The sequence below is a fragment of the Zea mays genome, chromosome 7 (genome assembly GCF_902167145.1).
Source record: "Zea mays cultivar B73 chromosome 7, Zm-B73-REFERENCE-NAM-5.0, whole genome shotgun sequence".
Lineage (NCBI taxonomy): Eukaryota > Viridiplantae > Streptophyta > Magnoliopsida > Poales > Poaceae > Zea > Zea mays.
In genome coordinates this window covers 132,560,808-132,583,347 of record NC_050102.1, presented here as the reverse complement: position 1 = coordinate 132,583,347, position 22,540 = coordinate 132,560,808, and the positions used below count along the sequence as shown (strand labels likewise).

Sequence of the window (22,540 nt, the reverse complement as noted above, 5' to 3'; positions counted from 1 at the left end):
TAGAGGAACTAATAATTAGTCCCAAGAAAACAAACACCCACTAAGTTTGTCAGTTGCTTCTTATAGTTAGGTACTATAAATTTATTTTTTTATAAAGATGGCACACTTTAACTTTAAATTTAAATTTTGTGGAGATGGTACATCACAGTGTCTTGCCACTCCACTGGTGTCTCGGTGTCGTAATATGATTGGCGTGTTGCCGGAAAACACATGTATTATACTATTATTATATTATAGACTTAAAATTAATCCAACAGTTCTAAAATTCGTAAAACTTTTCAAAACAATTTATCTGTTTATACCCGCGCGCGCCGCGTGCTGAAGCTAGTACAAGATCGACCATGCGTTGTAGTAATACTATCCGAAGTGTGCAGCTGGCATTATTAACGGCTTTTATATTGGGCTCTGCACGTATGTACGCGTTGATAGAAATGTCACCTTGGTCTCTACGTCATCGATCCGATCGTATGGGTCCTTGCGGAGAGGTGTCACCTCGGCATCGATGGCGTCGCCGGGAGAAACAAAGTGCCGTCAAGATCCAAAACTCCATCGTCGCCGACTACGTACGCCAGACAACTGGGGTGTTATAAGCGAAGACGCTAGGATATCCTGTATAAGAAACTACAGGTTATTTCTCGTCGTGCAAGTGTTGCCAAACCATTACAGCTAGCTCATGGCGTTCGTGCTTGGGAGACATCGAAGTCCCGAAATACACACAGTCTACTCTATCTATATAAGTTATAAACGCGCGCGAGATGATCTTTGCATTATGATGGTGGAGCATCGAGCTCGATCGCCACATGTCTAAGACAAAAATGGCGAGGAACCAGATCTCGCATTGCATTCCCCTGCTGGCGATCCTACTCGCCCTACTACCGCTGACGACGAACGCCGCCCTGGACCAACCGGCGCTGCTGAGGCAGCTCATGGAGTCTCGACGATCAGCACGGCGGAGCGTGGGCGTGTCCGACGAGACCGACGGCGGCACGTGGACCGACCCGGTCAGCAGCTTCGGCAAGCTGCCCACGTACTGCGAGTCGCCCGAGCAGCAGGGCAGCAAGGAGGCGGACAGGATCGCGGCGCTGCCGGGGCAGCCGCGGCGCGTGAACTTCGAGCAGTACGCGGGGTACGTGACGGTGGACGAGGAGCACGGCCGCGCGCTCTTCTACTACTTCGTGGAGTCCCCCTACGACGCGGCCGCCAAGCCCCTCGTCCTCTGGCTCAACGGAGGGCCAGGGTGCTCGTCGCTTGGAGCCGGCGCGATGCAGGAGCTCGGCCCGTTCCGCGTCAACCCCGACGGCAAGACCCTGAGCAGGAACCGCCACTCCTGGAACAACGGTGCGTAGACGCGTAGGTCGTGACGACGGCGCTCTACTAGCTTGCTTTTGTCGCCAAAGAAAACGACGACGTACGCGAGACCACTGGTTGCTGATCGACGAGACGTTGGTGGTGGTGACTTTACGTTTGTTTGCAGTGGCCAACGTCATCTTCCTCGAGTCGCCGGCCGGAGTCGGCTTCTCCTACTCCAACACGTCGTCGGACTACGACGAGAGCGGTGACACGAGGACCGCAGTGGACTCGTACACCTTCCTCCTCCACTGGCTGGAGCGGTTCCCCGAGTACAAGGGCCGCGACCTGTACATCTCCGGCGAGAGCTACGCCGGCCACTACGTCCCGGAGCTGGCCGCCGTCATCGTGGCCGTCCGCGAGCTCACCGGGCAGAACCCGACGAACCTCAAGGGAATCTTCGTGAGTCGATCGAGCTCCATGCATGTACGCACACAGCAGCACGTACACGATTTCAGGCTATATAACTGCGTTCGTTCCCTCGCTCGCTCGGTTTCAGGTTGGCAACCCGGTGCTCGATGACTACAAGAACGACAAGGGCTCGCTCGAGTTCTTGTGGAACCACGGGGTGATGTCCGACGAGATATGGGCTAACATCACCGCGCACTGCAGCTTCGGCCCGTCCGACGGCGTTTCGTGCGAGGAGGCCAAGTCGGCCTTCGACTTCAGGCCGAACTTCGTCAAGAACGCCGGCAACATAAACCCGTACAACATTTATATCAACTTCTTTAATCCGCAGTACTACATTGTTATATATTACAAGAGAATTAATAAGTTCCTGAATAATCCTAAAGGGAACATATATATCCGGTGCGCATAAACTAACAAAGTTCATAACAAATTCTGAAAAAAAAATCATACATATTCTTTCAATGTTACTCTAATTGCATGCAACATTTCAAGTTCAAATTTGTTATAGTTTAGCTGTAATAAAAAAAGAGAAAATTTCTGAGAAGTTTAAATTAGAAAATCGGATAAAATCTTCTCTTTTTTAGTACAGCTAAAATATAAAGAATTTGGACTTGAAATTTTGTATATAATAGGAGTAGAATGGAAATAATATGTATGATTTTTTTCAGAATTGTTTATAAACCTTTTTAGTTCATAAACACAATACGTGCACCAAATACTCATCCCTTGAAATGCATGCATGCAGCAGTCACTTGTGATTGGTGAATTAATCACACTGATGTATGATTGTGACACAGTTGCCTGGCTACGACCCGTGCATAGGCAACTACGTCGACGTCTACTTGAACAACCCTAAGGTGCAGGAGGCCCTCCATGCTCGGGTGAACACCGATTGGTCAGGCTGCGCGTAAGTAGCTAGTGTGGGCAAGTACTACGTGCCCCCACAGCAAACTGTTTGCTCTTGTCATGCAAACCCATTGCGGATTCGACCTTCTGTCATTACTGGTTCAGGGGATTGCCATGGAACGACAGCCCGTCAAGCATGGTGCCGACGCTCTCATGGCTTATCGACACCGGACTAAGAGTTTGGCTGTACAGGTAGTGACATACCCATGGCCACATTATCCCCATCAAATTAATGCAGTCTGAAAAGTGAAAAAAAACAGTTAATCGGCAATTAATTATATATAACGGTCATGCATGTATGCATAACCCTGCCAGCGGCGATATGGATGACGTGTGCCCCATTACCGCGACGAGGTACTCCGTCAAGGACCTCAATCTAAGCATCACAGAGCCATGGCGCCCCTGGTACACTCCTGCCAACGAGGTAATACATATATATGCACGAACTCTCAACCCCTGAAAACGAAGAAGATATGCATGGAATAATATAGGGTTAATTTACAGACGCTAAATTGCGACGGTTTGTATGCACACATGTACAGGTTGGAGGCTACATCCAGCAGTACAGTGGAGGATTCACGTTCGCTTCCGTGAGGGGAGCTGGTCACCTGGTGCCCAGTTTCCAGCCCAAGAGGTCGCTGCTCCTCTTCTACTCGTTTCTGAAAGGCGTGCTTCCGCCTGCCGTTTCACTGTGGCAACCGTGACGGCATCCAGGAACTACTCCAAGTCTAAATATATATATAGCCCATGATGGAGTCTTTACTATAGACACAAATAACCTGCACATGATGCACGCGAGCAAGTCACGCGCGTGAGGCTTCCAACAAGTCCTCGATGAGTTATATATACTTTTTTCAAGCAAAATTGGCCCGAAGTATGGCTGTATATTACAGTTTCTTGTTAAAACAAATATATACTTTTTTTTTTTGAAAACTTAGTGCAGGAGCTCTGCTATTTCATTTAAGGAGAGAAGGGAAACAAGAGTCTTAAAAAGTTGCTATTACATATAACGAAAAACACTCAAACACAATCCAAAAAAGAGAAGACATTACACTACACATGGATGCCCAACTACAGCTCGTCTCAACGCCATTTCTTGTTTGGCCAGATGAAAGACCACTTATGTCGATGCTTGCTTGCCCTAAAAAATACGCCGATTCCGCTCCTTCCAAATATTACAGGTGAAGTACATAAGCAAACCCGAAACAGTGAGTTGATCTTCTTTCGATTTGTTTTGGAGCACAACAGTCCACCACGAATCGAAGCTCTGAATATCTGAGCTGGGCGGCATGATCAGATTATTGGTCCACGACCTGACTAACTCCCACACTTCCAAAGCAAAAGGGCACTTGAGACAAAGGTGAATCGCAGTCTCCGGCTCTTGATCGCAAAGGACACACACAGGATTGCATGGCCAATTTCTTTGACTTAGTTTATCTGCTGTGAGGATCTTTGCTTGAATGAGCAGCCACACAAAGAACTTATGTTTCCCTTCGGCGTGCGCCTTCCAGATAGATTTTGCTTTGAAAGCACTGTAAGAGCCCTTGAATTGTGCAAGATAAGCTGATTTGGAAGAGTACACTTCATTCTCGGTCCATATCCACCGAATGCAATCTTCCTGGTCATTGAGCTGCACCCCCTCAATATGGTTCCACAATTGTATGAATTCAGCCATATGTTGAACATTTTCCATTCTCCAGAGACCTCTCGTCCAATTGAGGTTAACCAATTGTTCAGCCACCGATCTATTTTTGCGCCATGCCAGGGGGTACAAGCTAGGTGCAATGTCAATCGGAGCTTTGCCTGAGAGCCAAGCGTCAAGCCAAAAATTTGTCTTCAACCCGTTGCCAACCGTTACAGATGTTGATGCCCGGAACAAAGCTGCATCTATTTTATCACAGGGTATCTGAGAACCAGCCCACGACCTATTAGAATCAGTCCAGTTGAGCCAGAGTGCCAGATCGGTGGCACTCGGTAAAGGATCCTTTGCCGAGTGTCTACCATCTGACACTCGGCAAATATTACCTTACACATCTTTGCCGAGTGCCACCCTGGGGGCACTCGGCAAAGAAGTCTTTGCCGAGTGTCTTCCTTGGACACTCGGCAAAGTACATTTTTATTTTTTTTATTTTGCCAACCAAAATTTTTGTGGTATGTTCCTACACTATGTAGACCTACATGTACCATTTTAGGACAATTATAACAGTTTTTTCTATAGCTAGTACATTTAGTTTGTTTATTTGAATTTCTTCGGAAAATTCAGATTTGAACTGCAGGTCACTCGAAACTTGGAAAACCGTGAATGCAAAAATGATATCCATGCTACATAGCACAAGTTACGACCGATTTCAGGAGCGGACCGGAAACTTCGAGCACCATGCTCACTCAACATGGCCGTGAACTTGCCACACAACTGTTTAAAAAATTTATAAAACACAAACAAACTTAGAAAATCATGAAACTTGTCCACATGTCATGATATCATATGTACAGTCTGTGATAAAAAATTTAGAATGTTTGGAGAAAGTTGTGAGACACTATGTGTAGAAACCTAAGAGAACCACACATGAAATCATAGAGTTTCAATGTGGATCTCTTAGGTTTGTACACATAGTGCGTTACAGCTTTCTCGAAACTTTTTCAAATTTTTATCACAGCCTCTACATATGATATCATGACACGTGGACAGGGTTCATGATTTTCTGACTTTGTTTCTGTTTTATACAATTTTTAAACACCTGTATGGCAAGTTTACGGTCATGTTGAGTGAGCATGGTGCTCGAAGTTTCCGGTTCGCTCCTGAAATCGGTCATAACTTGTGCTATGTAGCATGGATATCATTTTTGCATTCACGGTTTTCCAAGTTTCGAGTGACCTGCAGTTCAAATCTGAATTTTCCGAAGAAATTCAAATAAACAAACTAAATGTACTAGCTATAGAAAAAACTGTTATAATTATCCCAAAATGGTACATGTAGGTCTACATAGTGTAGAAACATACCACAAAAATTTTGAGAGACAAAATAAAAAAATAAAAATATACTTTGCCGAGTGTCCAGAGATGACACTCGGCAAAGTATGCTTTGCCGAGTGCCTACTATGTGGCACTCGGTACAGAACCTCTTTGCCGAGAGCCAACGGATGACACTCGGCAAAGACTAACGGCCGTCAGCTTTGGGACGGCCACTGACGGCCGTTTGCCGAGAGCCTCCTTTGCCGAGTGTTTGACTCTCGGCAAAGTTGTCTTTGCCGAGTGCCGTTCTGTGCCGAGTGTTCAGCGCTCGGCAAAGCTAGTTTTGCCGAGTGCCTAACGTTACCGAGTACGACACTCGGCAAAGCTTTCTTTGCCGAGTGCCCGACAAAAGGCACTCGGCAAAGAAGCCAACACTCGGCAAAGTCTCGGATTCCGGTAGTGCGATATGGATGACGTGTGCCCCATTACCGCGACGAGGTACTCCGTCAAGGACCTCAATCTAAGCATCACAGAGCCATGGCGCCCCTGGTACACTCCTGCCAACGAGGTAATACATATATATGCACGAACTCTCAACCCCTGAAAACGAAGAAGATATGCATGGAATAATATAGGGTTAATTTACAGACGCTAAATTGCGACGGTTTGTATGCACACATGTACAGGTTGGAGGCTACATCCAGCAGTACAGTGGAGGATTCACGTTCGCTTCCGTGAGGGGAGCTGGTCACCTGGTGCCCAGTTTCCAGCCCAAGAGGTCGCTGCTCCTCTTCTACTCGTTTCTGAAAGGCGTGCTTCCGCCTGCCGTTTCACTGTGGCAACCGTGACGGCATCCAGGAACTACTCCAAGTCTAAATATATATATAGCCCATGATGGAGTCTTTACTATAGACACAAATAACCTGCACATGATGCACGCGAGCAAGTCACGCGCGTGAGGCTTCCAACAAGTCCTCGATGAGTTATATATACTTTTTTCAAGCAAAATTGGCCCGAAGTATGGCTGTATATTACAGTTTCTTGTTAAAACAAATATATACTTTTTTTTTTGAAAACTTAGTGCAGGAGCTCTGCTATTTCATTTAAGGAGAGAAGGGAAACAAGAGTCTTAAAAAGTTGCTATTACATATAACGAAAAACACTCAAACACAATCCAAAAAAGAGAAGACATTACACTACACATGGATGCCCAACTGCAGCTCGTCTCAACGCCATTTCTTGTTTGGCCAGATGAAAGACCACTTATGTCGATGCTTGCTTGCCCTAAAAAATACGCCGATTCCGCTCCTTCCAAATATTACAGGTGAAGTACATAAGCAAACCCGAAACAGTGAGTTGATCTTCTTTCGATTTGTTTTGGAGCACAACAGTCCACCACGAATCGAAGCTCTGAATATCTGAGCTGGGCGGCATGATCAGATTATTGGTCCACGACCTGACTAACTCCCACACTTCCAAAGCAAAAGGGCACTTGAGACAAAGGTGAATCGCAGTCTCCGGCTCTTGATCGCAAAGGACACACACAGGATTGCATGGCCAATTTCTTTGACTTAGTTTATCTGCTGTGAGGATCTTTGCTTGAATGAGCAGCCACACAAAGAACTTATGTTTCCCTTCGGCGTGCGCCTTCCAGATAGATTTTGCTTTGAAAGCACTGTAAGAGCCCTTGAATTGTGCAAGATAAGCTGATTTGGAAGAGTACACTCCATTCTCGGTCCATATCCACCGAATGCAATCTTCCTGGTCATTGAGCTGCACCCCCTCAATATGGTTCCACAATTGTATGAATTCAGCCATATGTTGAACATTTTCCATTCTCCAGAGACCTCTCGTCCAATTGAGGTTAACCAATTGTTCAGCCACCGATCTATTTTTGCGCCATGCCAGGGGGTACAAGCTAGGTGCAATGTCAATCGGAGCTTTGCCTGAGAGCCAAGCGTCAAGCCAAAAATTTGTCTTCAACCCGTTGCCAACCGTTACAGATGTTGATGCCCGGAACAAAGCTGCATCTATTTTATCACAGGGTATCTGAGAACCAGCCCACGACCTATTAGAATCAGTCCAGTTGAGCCAAAGCCACCTGAGGCACAAAGCACGGGTGAAACACTCTAGATCCAAGATGCCAAGGCCACCCAAGGATTTCGGTCTGGCAGACTTGGTCCAATTCACTAGACAGTGCCCACCATTAGCATTTTCAGCACCTCTCCAAAGGAAAGACCTCATAATTTTATCAATCTTCTTAATGGCCCACTTCTTCAAAGGGAAAACTGTCAAAAAATGCACCGGGACAGCCGTGATCATTGAATTTACCAGAGTCAGTCTTCCAGCTTTATCAAGCAGCTTCCCTTTCCATGCCGATAATTTACCAGCCAATTTGTCAAGCAGCGGCTGGAAATCCACTTGACGCAATGGTCGGCAAGTTAAAGGCAGCCCAAGGTACTTGCACGGAAAAGCTTTGATGGCACACGGGAAAGGCTGCATGATATGCTCTAGCTGCAGCGAGTCGCAGCGGATAGGATAGACAACACATTTACTCAGATTGACAGATAAACTTGAGGCTTCACTAAAAGCTGATAGGATCTGATTAGTGACTTGAACTTCTTCTCTGATCGGGTTGATGAATATGGCGGCATCATCAACATAGAGGCTGACTCTCAATCTAGCAGAGCGGTGAAGAATAGGGCTGAGCAGACCCTCCCGAGAAGCAATGTCAAACAACCTCTGAACAGGGTCGATGGCAAGAATGAACAGCAAGGGAGACAACGGGTCCCCCCTGCCTCAAGCTCTTTCCATGGTTGAAGAAATTCCCTCTGACTCCATTAATCATTACTGCAGAGCTAGCTGATCTGAGCAGGATGGACACCCAAGCTTTCCATCTATTTCCAAACCCCAAATGATGCAGGACCTCAAGAAGGTAGTCCCATCTCACGCTGTCAAAGGCCTTAGCAATATCCAATTTCAGGAACAAAGTAGGGATTTTTGCTCTATTCAGCTCTTTAATTAAATTTTGCGTGAACAGGAAATTATCATGTATGCTCCGCTTCCGGATGAAAGCACTCTGGCTTCTAGATACTAGTTGATCAAGACAGGGTGCCAGGTGGTTAGCCAACGGGTCTGAAGTCAGAAATAAGTGATGCCTCGCTGTTCTTCGGGATCAGACAAATATGTGCAGAGTTAAGTTTGTTGAAGTGTTGGTCATGCATATGATAGAAATAATTCACAGCCAGCAATAAATCCTCTTTGACAATTGCCCAAGCAGACCGAAAAAACACTCCAATAAAGCCGTCTGGTCCAGGCGCCTTCTCAGCATGAAGATCATTTATCGCTGCTAGAACTTCCTCTTCATCAAAAGGAGCCTCCAAGTGGGACAGGTCAGCAGCCTGTAGCCCAAGAAATTCCCAGTTCAAAGAGTTCGCCCGCATAGGAGAAGTGCCCAATAAATTGCTATAATGATTGAAAGCGAGCTGCGCTTTATCTTCCTGAGAGTAAACATTCCCTGTCTCAGTTACAAAATGCTGAATGAAATTCCTCCTGCGCCTGCCATTTATTCTGAGAAAGAATAGCCTAGAATTTGTGTGGCCTGCTTTGATCATTGTCAACCTGGACGCTTGTCGCGCCCTGAGTTTTTCTACCGCTGCGAGTCCCAAAAATCAGTTTTTGAGTTGCTTATGTAACGTAAGCTCAAGGTTGCTTAGGGGTCTGTAATCTTGGACCACATCAAAGATCCAAATCAGTTGCTTAGCCGCAAGCATCAGTAATTTATTATTCCCAATAAGAGCCTTGGACCACTTCCTGAGCGCTTTAGCAGTCCTCTGCAGCTTTGTGTGCAATCTTAAGAAAGGATTAAAAATTGTGAGCTGCCTGTTCCACGCATTTTCCACCACATTGCTGTAGCCACTAAGCTTTGGCCAAAAAGATTCAAAACGAAATCCCTTGTATGGGCGCCTCAAGGTGTAACCAGATAAAAACAGTGGATAGTGATCAGATACTAAGGAGGATAGAGCCTGAACGGAGCAGCTAGGGAACATGAGGTCCCAGTCATTAGAGCAGAAAGCTCTGTCGATTCTAGTGTGAGTCCTAGAATTAGTCCAAGTAAACCTCCTCCCTCTTAGGGGCAGCTCCTTCAGTTCTAGATCATTCAACACAGATCTAAAGGCCCCCATTAACCTCTTATTTAAATTGTTGTTGCTCTTGTCCTCGGCACTGATGATTAAATTGAAGTCTCCAATAATTAACCACTTCTCTGTGGAGATGCTACCCAGCTGCCTAAGCTCATGCAAAAACTCTAACTTATGAGCGTCGAGCTGCGGCCCATAAACAACAGTAATCCACCACTCGCTAGGTACACAGTTGGACTGAATCAAGGCAGAAATAGTGTTGCTTGTACAGGCTGTCGAGAGGATCCGGAAGTAACTGGCATGCACAGCTAGCAGAATGCCGCCCCTCGTGCCATCTGCGGGGAGAAAAGCAAAATTCTGAAAGAAATCGGGTCCAAGCGTCTCGGACACCACGACGCTGTCAACCTGCTGCAGTTTGGTCTCTTGTAAACAGGCAATAGTGCACCTCGTATCCCTGACCATATCTAAAACCACCTTCCTCCTGGCACTGTTATTTAAACCTCGGACGTTCCAGTTAAGGATTGAGCAGTTTTGTGCATCCATGAGAACCAGAACAAACACAACACAACAAACGGAAAACCAGGGACCACCACAAACAGCCGAACAAAGCTGTCCACCTTGCCCAAGCAGGGCACACCAAAAGTAAAGATATCACAAAAGCAAGTACTGAGGGGGGGCACATAGGGAAAGATTATTACACAGGTACACAACCGATCAGATTAGACCGTCCCCAGGACGGCTAACGGCGCAAGCGGGTCAGAGTCAATTGAATCTTCCTCTCCCAAGCTGAAAAGTGACTGATAGCCAGCAACAACTTCTACATTCAGATGATCCACAAACTGTGCTCTGAACCTCGCATGATCTTGTTCATTTGGTTCAGCATGATCAGGAATAGTGCCACTGCGCTTCATCAGCAAAGCAGTGGCCTGCTCCTCCATTGTGAGGTTGGATTTAGGCTTGCTGGCGATTCTGGCACTGGAACGTGTTGCCATCTTTTTCAAAGTCGAGGCACGCTTAGTTTTGTTGACAGGGGGCAGAGGGGTGGGCAGGACCGCCGATGGTACGGGGGAGAGTAAAGAGGCAAGCACATCCCTGTCCCCTTGAACTGCCACCGCACCAGCAATATCAACAACAATAACACCAGCATCATTAGAAGGCCCGGACTCAGAATGTGGGGGAGCATTGTCAACCACAGCTGTAACCATGGAAACATGGGCAGGGGCCAGTGCAGCACCCCGCACCTCGTCCAACATGGGGTCGCAAGGTGAATCCCAGATTACCGGAGTGCTTGAAAAAGAGAGCAGGATAGGGTCGTGTTGGAGGACCAAGCTTGACTTGTTATCAGTATGTTCTGCAGCCCTGCGAAGATTGCACGATTGAAGCACCTTCATCATAGCAGCGATGATAGCACGTCTGAGCAGATCATGCTCAATACAGACTTCGCAATGATCTGCACTACTGAGCAGATCATGCTCATAAACCGTCATAGCAGCGGTGCACAGGACGCGGGCCTTCACGCCCTTCGTGCGGAAACCGGCCGCTCCTGACGCAAGCTCGGGGTCCTCCAATGGGGAGGTGGTGAGGGGAGGCGCAAGCTGGGGAGATGCAGGCCGGCAGTGCGGCGAAATGCGTGGAGGAGAGCAAGGCGGAGATGTGCAGGGAGGTGGGGGCGACGACGAATCTGAGCGAGGCAAGGCGGAGGAGGAGCGCGGTGGCGGGTGGCTAGGTTGCGGCGACAAGGGAAAATCGGATTGAAATGGAGGACGGGCGCAGTAGCGAGCTTTGTGGCCAGATCGGCCGCGCAGGAGGCAGCGCGGCGGGTCACGACAACCAGAGATGCGGTGGTCACGGGCGAAGCAGTTGAAGCATCTCCCGACAGCCTTTGACTTGAGCAGGGCGTTGAAGTCTACAAAGCGGGGACCCAGGCGGTCCCGGACTGGCGTGGCCCGCCGTGCAGCAGGAGGCTCCAGCGGACCAAGCCGAGAGTGCACGGGAAGACGCTTCTTCCTCCACTAGTAACGCGGCCTGACCTCGTGCCAGGTAGCGCCGCCGCCCCGGGGCGGAGGCCGCAGGGGCTGTTGGCCGCCATTACTGCCGGAAGGAGCACCAGCAGCCACATCCTTGAAGGAGAGACCCCGGTTGTCAACCAGCACCGAACGGAGACGCGGGGCAGCCGGCTCCTTGTCCTTCACGTGCGCAAGTAGACGAGCAGCCAGTGCTTCATCCACGGATTTGGGGGTAACCCGAGCCGCGTTAGATCTGCTAGCAGGGGCGGAGGACGGTTCACCTAGGCTTGAGGAGTAGTAGAGGTCGAGCGTTTCAAGGTCATTTGGGGTGGTGGGGGAGCGGGAGGGTGAAGGCTGGTGGCGCTCGGGGCGACCTCCTGTCGCCGGCGAGCGGGGCGGGGAAAGGGAAAAAGCGAGCTTTGCGTTGCCCATTGAGGTCGATTTTGTTTAGAGACAAATCTTTCTCTACTTTATTAATGATCAAACACGATACACACACAGATATGTGCTTGTACATGAGGGGTATTGAGATCAGAATATAAGAAGTACCGCGCCCAGTACGTCGACGTCCGCCATTGCCAGCGCCTCAGTGGACGACCGACCTTCTTCTCATGCCTATGCCCTTTGCGGTCGCCGTAGCCACCGCCGCCGCCGCTCCTTCTCGTCGACGCACGTATCACGGCGTGGACGATGATGGTGTTCGGAGGGTACGGCGGCCCTCTGTCGTGTGTAGTAGCGTTGATAGGTTTGATATTGACAATACAACAGCACACTCGATTTGTATTTATAATGATTGTTTGGGACGTCACTCAAACCTAATTCCTAGTCCTATTTATTTGACGGCGACACGATTTGAGACGATTACGTACGGACTCGGACCTAGGGCCCGTTTGGGAGGGCTCCGGCTCCTCTAAAAATGGCTCCGACTCGGGGTCCCATAAAAAAATAGCTTATTCGCAGAAGCCTATACTTTTTGCAAATTGTTTGGCAAAACGGCTCCTCCAAATAGCACCACACTGAACAGCAGATAGCTCCAGCTCCTCTGCAAACTGTGCAGACTGCAGAGTCGACATCGCCACCAGTGGACAGCGCCTTTCAGTGGACCTTGCTCACCGTGCTCTCTACCGTGCTTCTCTGTTGCGCCGGCCAAGAACCGAGTGCCAGCCATGGACAGACCGTGTGTCGTGCCGTGGGCAGCGGCTAGGCCTCGACCCACCGGGGCGCCTAGTGTCGCGTCGTGCCGTGGGCAACAGCTAGGCCTCGACCCATCGGGGCGCCTAGTGTCGTAGCCTGGGCAGCAGCCAAGGACGGGGCGCCGGCCAAAGGCAGGTTGTGCGTCCTGCCATGAGAAGTAGCTAGGTCTGTGTACGCAGAGCCATGCACAGAGCCAAAATTTTTAGCTCCGGCTCTCAGCCGTATTTTGGCTTCTGCTCCTGCCCAAGAGCGTTTGGGAGGTGGCGTTTGGGACGGCTTCAGCGAGGAGCCGATATTGGAGCTGGCCAGGAGCCCTCCCAAACGCCCCTCTAATTCCTAGTCCTAGACTCCTAGCTAATCTGGTTCGTGAGCCGCGCGGTAGACTCGGAGTCCGCTAGGTGCGGTCATGAACGGCGCGTGGTAGAGAAAACCTGGGTCCTTGGATCATAAGATTAAAGGCGCTCAAGTTGAAAAAAACTGTACACAGGACAGCCAAATCATCCACTGTTGGAAGAAGAAAGAGTACGATACGGGGGCCCAAAAAAACCAGACAGAAGAGCCCGTGACAGGGTGACACCGCCGTCTCCTTCAGTCATCAAGCGTCAGAGTCCCGGAAACTGAATCCCTACCCTAGCTGCCCAATTGACTGTTTTTACGAAACGTGCAACACAGCAGAAAAAGAGCGCGTCGATATAGTAAAACATGCATGTCATTAACCTTGCGTCATGCCCACCTAGGAAATTTGAAAGAAGGTTCGCTAGAATGATAATGTTAAAATGTAGAATAGTGGTTGGACCGTATTTAGGACAAGCATGTCTGGAAACAGGAATACAAGAAACGCCGTTCTCAATACGTGACATATGCAGCCATGCAGGACTGAACGCAATACCGATACGAAATGGACCAGCTAGCTCCACAAACATACTAAAATTGTTAAAAAGTTTTCGCAATCGCCACAAATTTGAAGTGTCCTCTAGCCAAACGGCCCAACCCTGCACATCTATTGGATCCAGAGCTAGAGCTGGAGTGTGTGCTCTGGCGTTCGAAAACTTCCAAAGCCAGGAAGAGGAAAGTGCCAGGATGGAAGTGTCCACATCAGGGAATGGATCAATGGAATCGGCCGATCCTGAGTCACGATGTGACCTTTTTGCCAGTCCTGTCGTTTCTCGAGTGTTGGATGGAGTTACCCTTTGCCTTGTTCCTCTACGTCGAGTACCTATCTGGGTTTTTGGACGGTTGGTTGACAAGTTACCACTTTATTTTGGTGTGCTCAGTGCTCACGTTTCTGAGTTCTGTTTACACCCTCGCAGCTAGCTGGGATCTTCTCCCTGCACTGCACCTGCAAAGATGAGGAGGAGCAACACCACCACCTTCGTCCTCCTCTCCGTCGCAATCCTACTGCAGGGCACGTCCCACGTCGTTGCTTCGTCGCAGGAGGCTCAGCTCAGCAAGCTCATGGCGTCCGGAAGAAGCAGGCTCAGGCTCAGCCTCAGCCCAAACGGGCCTGCCGAGACCGACACATGCTCAGACTCCGGCACCTACGCGCCACTGCCCGAGCGCTGCAAGCGCCCGCCGAGCGGTGGGAAGGAGGCGGACAGGATCAAGGAGCTGCCCGGCCAGCCGCCGCGCGCCAGGTTCGGCCAGTACTCCGGGTACGTGACGGTGAACGAGGAGCGCGGTCGCGAGCTCTTCTACTACTTCGTCGAGTCTCCCGCCGACGCGGCCTCCAAGCCGCTCATCCTGTGGCTCAATGGAGGTAACTGACTGAACACACACACACACACACACGGTCGTCAATCTCGACGCGAGGAGTCGTCTCACGGCCGACAGTTTTTTCTGGCGCAGGGCCGGGGTGCTCGTCGCTGGGATACGGGGCGATGATGGAGCTCGGCCCGTTCCGTGTCAACCCCGACGGCGAGACGCTGAGCGAGAACAAGCACGCCTGGAACAGTCGTACGTGGAGTGGAAGCCGCAGCTTGTAACCTTAATCACATATGCTGCCTCCTCCGTAGCTTGGCAACTGAACTGATCAGATATATATCTGTAAGTGTGCAGTGGCAAACGTGATCTTCCTGGAGTCGCCGGCGGGCGTCGGGTTCTCCTTCTCGAGGGACGCCGCCGACTACAAGACCGCCGGCGACAGGAGGACCGCCGAGGACACGTACATCTTCCTGGTGAATTGGCTGGAGAGGTTCCCCGACTACAAGGGCCGCGAGCTGTACGTGGCGGGGGAGAGCTACGGCGGCCACTTCGTCCCGCAGGCCGCCACCGTCGTCACGCTGATGAACCGCCGCCTCCCCGCCCGGCAGACGCCCATCAACCTCCGCGGCATCTTCGTGAGTGCGCCTAACAATCTTTCGATCGATCATAGGGTGTCCACTGTCCAATCTATCCAACTCTGCTGTGCCTTTACGATATATTTAGCTTGGCAACCCGTTGCTGGATCTGTACCTTTACGAGAAGGGGAAGCTGGAGTTCATGTGGAGCCACGGCGTGATCTCCGACGAGGTGTGGGCGAGCACCCTCCACAACTGCAGCTTCCTCCACGACCTGTGCTCCTCCAACGCATCGGAGCACACGTTCGAGGGAGGGAGGATGGACTGCTTCAACCTCTACGCTCCGGTCTGCCTCCAGTCGCCCAACGGAACCTACTACTCCAGCAGCCACGTACGTTACGTACCTAGCGCCCGCCATATGCCGTGTCCATGGAACTCCAGCCGCTCTTCTTCTTGTCAGATGAAAAACGTGCACGTAGTATCTTGCAGTACACAGATACTGAAGTGTTGCAATTAATTCCGGTTTGTCAGTTACCTGGCTACGATCCGTGCAGCGACCATTACGTCAGATCTTACCTCAATAGCGTCGAGGTGCAAGAGGCCCTGCACGCTCGGATCAGAAACTGGTCAGCCTGCATGTAAGTTCATCTGCTGCCTTTGGTTCCTCTACTCTGCAATCTGCATTCTCACTCACCCTACTGATACTATTCTTGTTTTTTTTCTGCCCCGAATGTCTAATGACCTTTTTTTAGATAATGAATGTCTAATGACTTAAAGTTGATATATGGTATTTATGCTTTTCTCTCTCTGTTTCATTCAGGCCGAACTTGGTCTGGAACGATTCCCCTGCTTTCATGGTGCCAACCATCAGATACCTGGTCGATTGTGGGCTCAGAGTATGGATCTATAGGTACTGTGCGTGTGCTTGACTTGAAGCCTTCCACCATGCACAGTGAGATCTGAACAGATTGTTTCACAGAGCTTCAGACAAATTCTTTCCCTCTGAATGAATGTCTTGCAGTGGCGATTTCGATTCCATATGCTCGCTTACCGCGACAAGGTACTCCGTCAAGGATCTCAATCTAGCAGTCACCAAAAAGTGGGGTCCCTGGTACACCCCTAACGGCGAGGTAAACCACTGTTACAGCCTCTTATAGATAGAGAGAGACATGCGTGTTCAGATTCGTATGCGATTTCGAAGACCTTGACTTGGGAGTTGGGACGGGGTGCTGGATGCAGGTTGGAGGCTTTGTTCAGCAGTACCAAGGAGGTTTCACGCTGGCGTCGGTGAGGGCGGCTGGTCATATGGTCCCTACGTTCCAGCCGGAGAGAGCACTTGTTCTGCTCAGGGCTTTCCTGAGAAACACGCTCCCGCCGGCTGACATCGTCACGAACTGAAGAACGTACGAAAGCCTTCACATTTTCCACTTTGTGAACAAGGGCGTTGTGGTCGAAGTCTTCAGTGTCTAGCTCTACCTATTCCAACACTAGCATAGACGTACAGTGTACATTTGTTCGGAACAGCACTCGTTGACAATCAAAAAATCGAGAGGTAGTGCCGTTCATCAGGTAGTGTAGTGAGCCACACATCCTAGATCAAAACGGAAGGGACCAGGAAGGTAAAATTAATATCGATAACTTCAAAAATTTAGAGTAGCACAAGAATGAATTTCACTTCACCATGAACCACCGTGATAAGAGCCACACATCCCAGATCCTAAAATTTACAAATTAAATTAGTCTATGAATCTCAATGGCAGTCTAGGGAGAAAAGAAAGCCTCAAAACCAAACACTAGATAGAATTAGAGAGACGACTGGATAATCAAACACTAGATCCGATGAACTGTCTCATCACAAATTCAAAGTACTATCAATCTTGTATTCATACGAACTGTCTCATCAAATGAACTGTCTATATAAATTTGCACATATTGTTTAAAAAACCAAATACATATATCTTGGGAATATGTTCTCGTAAGACAACTCCAAAAGGATACTAAAAACTTCCCCAAAAATTGATTATTAGGGACGAACTACTTTTTTTAGAGGTGGATTGCCCTATTTACACCAACAGTTCCCCAAATTCCCCAAATAGAAGACTAAAATCAAAACTGGGCCAACTCAAAAGAAACCCAAGTATTTGTTTTAGCCTTTTTTTTTTTGAATCGGACCTCCACCTTTCAGGTGCACTCCGTCAGTCCGTCGTCGGGATAGTTGTCTCCATCCACGACCATCTGCCATTGGGGAAAACTTCCGCCGCCGGACATCATCTCCCGCGTCCTCGGGTTGTCGCGGCGAGTTGCGGCCTGCAGATCCGATGTAGCTCTCCTTCCCGAATTCGTTGCGTCGACGCTGCCGTCGCAACCTCCAACACCGACGACGACGACGATGGATCTCCCGCCGCAGCCTCCCGCCTTGCCTCCACGAAGAAAAGGCCGCGCGAGGGCGGAAAGCAAAAAATAGGGAAACAACGGCAGTATGTTGGAGAGGAGATGACGCCCTTTTCTAAAAAAAAAAACGTTTTGTGGTTGTTTTATCAGCTGTCTTGGAATTGTTCAAAGGACAATGATAAAGTACAAAACTGTTCAGGACTTGGTGACGCGAATCTTTTGATTTGGATCTCAAGTTTACGATATTACCAAACTAGTTTATGGTTGATTATGGAGTGCAATCATGTGATGACCGTCGTCTTCTCTCGAAAGTTAAGACTAATCGTGTTTTTTTTCAGTAGTAGTAGGGACTAGAGACTGATGCTGCTCATCAAGAAATAAGAATTATTCCACTACACGTCAAACCGAAGCCTTCTGGGACAACTATTCTAACAAACAGATAAACCGTGGATAACTTTACAAGGAACTAGTACTACAAGCCAATAATATTTGTTTTATTCTGAATTCTATATGCTTCGGTAAGCTTGTGTACAAAAAGGAACTCGACAAGGATCAGCCGCCGAATGGTGTAGTTAATTCAGCATGGGCAGGCAGACGAAACCTTCTCCAGATCTAAAAACTGCTAATGGTCAATTCTTTACGCTCAACACTTTCAAGCATTCCCGGTATTATACCCTGGACGGCCGGCCGGACCTATATAAACAGCTGCAAGATCTTGGTTATCTTTGCAACTATATTATGCTCTATCAGTTTACAATCCTCAGATAAAAAAAAATATGAGGAGCATCTCCGCCTGCTTCTTCTTCGTTCTTCTCATCGTCTGCTTGTTGGGATCGCACGCAAATTCGTCGCAGGAGGCTAGGCTAAGAGAATTTATCCTGTCCAGAAGGAGCAGTGGCAGCGCGTTCAGCGCACACGACGAGTCGGCCTCCACGGCCACTAGCCGCCTCAGATCAGAGTACTCCGGTACGGACCAGAGCGCGCAGAAGGCGGCCGACAAGATCACAGAGCTGCCCGGGCAGCCGGGCGGCGTCGGCTTCGACCAGTACAGCGGGTACGTGACCGTCGACGAGGAGAGCGGCCGTGCGCTCTTCTACTACTTCGTGGAAGCGGCGCACGACGCCCCGGCAAAGCCGTTGCTCCTGTGGCTTAACGGAGGTTAGGGCGATAACACGTCTGACGTCTCTTCTGAAACATGCATGCAGTAGAGTAGACAAGAACAGCATAAACACTAGCTAGCACACGTTGATGCCCTCTTTGTGTGTGCCACAGGCCCTGGTTGCTCGTCGGTAGGCTATGGAGCAATGATAGAAATCGGCCCGTTCCGCATAACCAGCGACAACAAAACCCTGAGCAGAAACGAGAACGCCTGGAACAGCGGTGAGACTAGCTAGCTATAGCGAACATCGTCACTAGTGGACAGTGGCAGTGCTCTTGTTCTAGTAAAACTTTGACGCGCGGGTATTCCGCTGTGAAACTTTGCAGAGGCCAACGTGCTGTTCCTGGAGTCACCTGCCGGTGTTGGATTCTCCTACTCCAACACGTCTTCAGACTATGGCAAGAGCGGTGACCAAAGGACCGCGGACGATGCATTCGTTTTCCTCATCAATTGGCTCGAGAGGTTCCCTGAGTACAAAGCACGCGCCTTTTACATCTCCGGGGAGAGCTATGCCGGACACTACGTTCCGCAGCTCGCAACAGCCATCCTTAGTCACAGTATAAAGAGTGAAAGCGGCATCATAAACCTTCGGGCTATATTGGTGAGTGAACACTCATAATTGATGCTTAGGGTCTGTTTGTTTGGAATTATAATCTGCTCAGATTATATAATTCAACTTATTTTGAACTAACACTTATTTTAAAATAAATAAGTTAGATTATATAATTTGGGCAGATTATAATCCCACGCAAACTGGCTGCCCTTAGTGAATATCCTGATAGACATGTTTCATTGCAACAGTTGAAGAATCTCAAAACAAAATTTTCAGGTTGGCAATGCGTACCTGGACGACAACAAGAACACGAAGGGACAGATTGACTACTTGTGGAGCCACGGAGTGATATCAGATGAGGTGTGGGCCAACATTACAAAGAACTGCAAGTTCAGTCTTGCGGACGGTGACGCGTGCTCCGATGCCATGGCAGCATATGATTCTGGGTATATTAGTGGATACAATATATATGCTCCTGTTTGCATCGACCAACCCAATGGAAACTACTACCCCAGCAGCAATGTAAGAGCGTTTATTTCTTTCTCCTCCTTTCTCTTCCCTGCGAAAGAATACGAGGTATTTTTTTTTTGGACATGCTGTTGTTGAGATGCTATTTGAAGCCTGTTTGTTTTATCTATATTGAATCCAAGTCACTTTCTGTACGTGGAAGCTTTACACGTATGTTTCCTTTCTGGAAAGTATTTCCCTTCCTTTTTTTTTCAAGATATCGCGAGAACCATATTTCTGTTCTAAGTTGTAACTACTTATGCAGGTTCCGGGAATTGACCCATGCAGCAACTACTACATTCAGGCTTACATGAACAATCCCTTGGTGCAGATGGCTTTCCACGCAAGAACGACAGAGTGGTCAGGCTGCACGTAAGATTGCTTTTAAGTGGGAAGCAAAATATCCAAACAAGAAACTAAACTCTTTCCGCCTATTACTTTACTACCAGTTCTTCTCAATTGGTGTTCCCTGTCCAGAAACTTGCACTGGAAAGATGCTCCAGTGTCCATGACGCCGACCATCAAATGGCTTCTGGGACTTGGCCTACCGGTGTGGCTATACAGGTACCTTGAACGTCGCATATTTCTTTGAACAACCGCAAACTGCAATGAGAGAGATGTAATGGAGGGAATACGTTTTCAGTGGAGACTTTGATGCCGTCTGCCCACTCACCGCCACAAGGTACTCCATCGCTGACCTCGAGCTCTCGGTCATGGAGCCATGGCGCCCGTGGACAGCAACCAGAGAGGTAAATAACAACCCAAATCCTGTCCTGAACTTGTTTCTATCATTTTTTTTATTCGAACTTTGACAAACTTGTGCGGATCCTAGCAGGTTGGAGGCTATGTTCAGCAGTACACGGGAGGTCTTGTGCTTATTTCAGTGAGGGGAGCTGGTCATCAAGTTCCTTATTTCCGGCCTGAGAGAGCACTGGTGCTGCTCAGATCCTTCTTGAAAGGAACGCTCCCACCTTATGTAGTGGACTAGTAAATTTTTATTATGTAACCCCGTAGGAAGCTCCTAGTGTTGATGCTTGTTTGACATTAATTTCAGAATTCAGACAGTCACAATGTTTTCCGGTCGACAAGTACGGGGTCAGAAAACATGGTAGACTTAAATTATGCAGTACTTGAATGAGGATTTTACACCAGATCGAAAATAAACTCACGAATCTAGGTCGAGGTCAATGAATCCGGATCAAAGGTCGAAGACATCGAACCTGTTTCATGTAACTATGGTTTCAATTTGTATTAAATATTTTTGTTATTATATTTTATAATATATATATATATATATATTACAAATTAAGATCTTAAAACAATATAATAGATGACCATAACTAGTGACGGATGTAAAGGGGGCTCTAGCCCCCCTACAGCCATAAAACTCTGAGAGATTGAGGTGAAGTGTTGAGAAAAATAGAGGAGAAAGAAGAAGAGAGAAAAATAAGTCTCCCTATCAGTTCGTAGCTTCCTATATCTATAAAACTTCATTAGAAAAAGAGGTGAAAAATAGAAGAGAATAGAGAAAAAAGAAACTTGTGTTGTCTCTATCACTCATCAATGAGAAGTTAGCCTCCTCCCCTTTTAACTCATTCATGGACCCGCAACTGACCATAACCGTACGTTCAAAATAAATGAAGAGCTTATACCGGTTTTTTACCACAACAAAGCCACGACTCTTAACTTTTCCTGTCTGTGAAAGGGAAATGTGCCCTTGGGCCTTTTCTAAGTATTTTGGTGATTGAGTGCCAACACAAGTGCTTAAATGTGAATCTATGCCCATGGATGGACAAAGTACAAATCAAGGTTAAAGGTATGTTTCTCAGGCTTAGTACATTGTTTTATGGACTAATGTATTGTGTCTAAGTGCTGGAAACAGGAAAAATCGGATCGGAAATGAGTTGGCTCGAGCAGCCAAGAACCTGCCCAGTCTGGGAGCACCGGACTGTCCGGTGGTGCACCGGACAGTGTCCGGTGCGCCAGGCTGGCTTGCGTGAAGTAGCTGCTCTCGGGAATTCACCGGCGACGTACGGCTATAATTCACCGGACTGTCCGGTGTGCACCGGACTGTCCGGTGAGCCATCGTTCGGCCGGGCCAACGGTCGGCCGCGGAATCCACGCGCGACACGTGGCCGAGCCAACGGTCGGAAGGGGGCACCGGACTGTCCGGTGTGCACCGGACATGTCCGGTGCGCCAACGGCTCCAAGGCCGCCAACGGTCGGCTTCGCTATTTAAGGAAGGAAATCGGGCACCGGACTGTCCGGTGCGCCAAACGACAGAAGGCAAGAATGGCCTTCCAGATTTGCTCTCAACGGCTCCTAGCTGCCTTGGGGCTATAAAAGGGACCCCTAGGCGCATGGAGGAATACACCAAGCAACCTTAGAGCATTCTTGATCATCCACACTCAGTCTTTGCGCATTCGTTTGTCATTCTCAGTGATTCGAGCTCCGTTCTAGTGAGAACTTTGAGATAGTCTTTTGAGCTCGATTCTTGGTCGTGTGTGTGCGCATTTTGCTGTGGATTTGTGTGTGCTGCTTCCCTCCCTTACTCCGTGCTTCTTTGTGAACTTTAAGTGTAAGGGCGAGAGACTCCAATTTGTGGAGATTCCTCGCAAGTGGGATAAAGATAAGCAAAGCAAAACACCGTGGTATTCAAGTGGGTCTTTGGACCGCTTGAGATGGGTTGATTGCAACCC

The 22,540-nt window shown here is 48.6% G+C and overlaps 4 protein-coding genes across 8 annotated transcripts; all 4 read left to right on the top strand.

Moving 5' to 3' along the window:
• The first annotated feature begins 783 nt into the window (after nt 1-783).
• LOC103632868 (serine carboxypeptidase 1) lies at nt 784-3,088 on the top strand. The gene is made up of 4 exons (XM_023300627.2): nt 784-1,338; nt 1,475-1,749; nt 1,847-2,856; nt 2,980-3,088. Exons 1-3 carry the CDS (start codon nt 801-803, stop codon nt 2,165-2,167), a joined length of 1,134 nt encoding a protein of 377 aa, XP_023156395.1. The 5' UTR covers nt 784-800; the 3' UTR covers nt 2,168-2,856; nt 2,980-3,088.
• A 2,994-nt stretch (nt 3,089-6,082) lies between these two features.
• Nucleotides 6,083-6,575, top strand: LOC109940875 (serine carboxypeptidase-like 40). The gene is made up of 2 exons (XM_020541223.1): nt 6,083-6,184; nt 6,303-6,575. The coding sequence occupies exons 1-2, from the start codon at nt 6,083-6,085 to the stop codon at nt 6,462-6,464; spliced, it is 264 nt and encodes an 87-aa protein (XP_020396812.1). The 3' UTR covers nt 6,465-6,575.
• A 7,610-nt stretch (nt 6,576-14,185) lies between these two features.
• Nucleotides 14,186-17,890, top strand: LOC100383183 (Serine carboxypeptidase-like 40). Of its 5 annotated transcripts, none has more exons than XM_008653478.4 (9): nt 14,186-14,711; nt 14,786-14,908; nt 15,011-15,291; nt 15,380-15,622; nt 15,763-15,869; nt 16,052-16,141; nt 16,253-16,361; nt 16,471-16,634; nt 17,417-17,890. In XM_008653478.4, the coding sequence occupies exons 1-8, from the start codon at nt 14,303-14,305 to the stop codon at nt 16,627-16,629; spliced, it is 1,521 nt and encodes a 506-aa protein (XP_008651700.1). In that variant the 5' UTR covers nt 14,186-14,302; the 3' UTR covers nt 16,630-16,634; nt 17,417-17,890. The 5 variants fall into 5 exon arrangements, 4 of the variants coding, with proteins under 4 accessions (XP_008651700.1, NP_001353741.1, NP_001353740.1 ...); NM_001366812.1 differs by having other exon boundaries at nt 14,210-14,711; nt 14,801-14,908; nt 17,417-17,728; NR_159463.1 differs by having other exon boundaries at nt 14,270-14,711; nt 14,801-14,908; nt 15,004-15,291; nt 17,417-17,719.
• Nucleotides 17,891-18,247: 357 nt separating this feature from the next.
• LOC103632867 (serine carboxypeptidase 1) lies at nt 18,248-20,963 on the top strand. Its single transcript, XM_008654584.4, has 8 exons — nt 18,248-18,780; nt 18,895-19,002; nt 19,108-19,382; nt 19,611-19,856; nt 20,107-20,213; nt 20,319-20,405; nt 20,485-20,590; nt 20,677-20,963. Exons 1-8 carry the CDS (start codon nt 18,399-18,401, stop codon nt 20,827-20,829), a joined length of 1,464 nt encoding a protein of 487 aa, XP_008652806.1. The 5' UTR covers nt 18,248-18,398; the 3' UTR covers nt 20,830-20,963.
• Nucleotides 20,964-22,540: the final 1,577 nt, after the last annotated feature.

Bases quoted from the DNA above. Each gene is read 5' to 3' on its own strand.
- LOC103632867 (XM_008654584.4), top strand. From the start codon at position 18,399: ATGAGGAGCATCTCCGCCTGCTTCTTCTTCGTTCTTCTCATCGTCTGC. The intron at 19,003-19,107 runs GTGAGACTAGCT...GAAACTTTGCAG, and splicing joins CGAGAACGCCTGGAACAGCG to AGGCCAACGTGCTGTTCCTG. The intron at 19,857-20,106 runs GTAAGAGCGTTT...CTACTTATGCAG, and splicing joins ACTACTACCCCAGCAGCAAT to GTTCCGGGAATTGACCCATG.
- LOC109940875 (XM_020541223.1), top strand. From the start codon at position 6,083: ATGGATGACGTGTGCCCCATTACCGCGACGAGGTACTCCGTCAAGGAC. The intron at 6,185-6,302 runs GTAATACATATA...ACACATGTACAG, and splicing joins GGTACACTCCTGCCAACGAG to GTTGGAGGCTACATCCAGCA.
- LOC100383183 (XM_008653478.4), top strand. From the start codon at position 14,303: ATGAGGAGGAGCAACACCACCACCTTCGTCCTCCTCTCCGTCGCAATC. The intron at 15,292-15,379 runs GTGAGTGCGCCT...CGATATATTTAG, and splicing joins TCAACCTCCGCGGCATCTTC to CTTGGCAACCCGTTGCTGGA. The intron at 15,870-16,051 runs GTAAGTTCATCT...TGTTTCATTCAG, and splicing joins AGAAACTGGTCAGCCTGCAT to GCCGAACTTGGTCTGGAACG.
- LOC103632868 (XM_023300627.2), top strand. From the start codon at position 801: ATGTCTAAGACAAAAATGGCGAGGAACCAGATCTCGCATTGCATTCCC. The intron at 1,339-1,474 runs GTGCGTAGACGC...GTTTGTTTGCAG, and splicing joins CCGCCACTCCTGGAACAACG to TGGCCAACGTCATCTTCCTC. The intron at 1,750-1,846 runs GTGAGTCGATCG...GCTCGGTTTCAG, and splicing joins CGAACCTCAAGGGAATCTTC to GTTGGCAACCCGGTGCTCGA.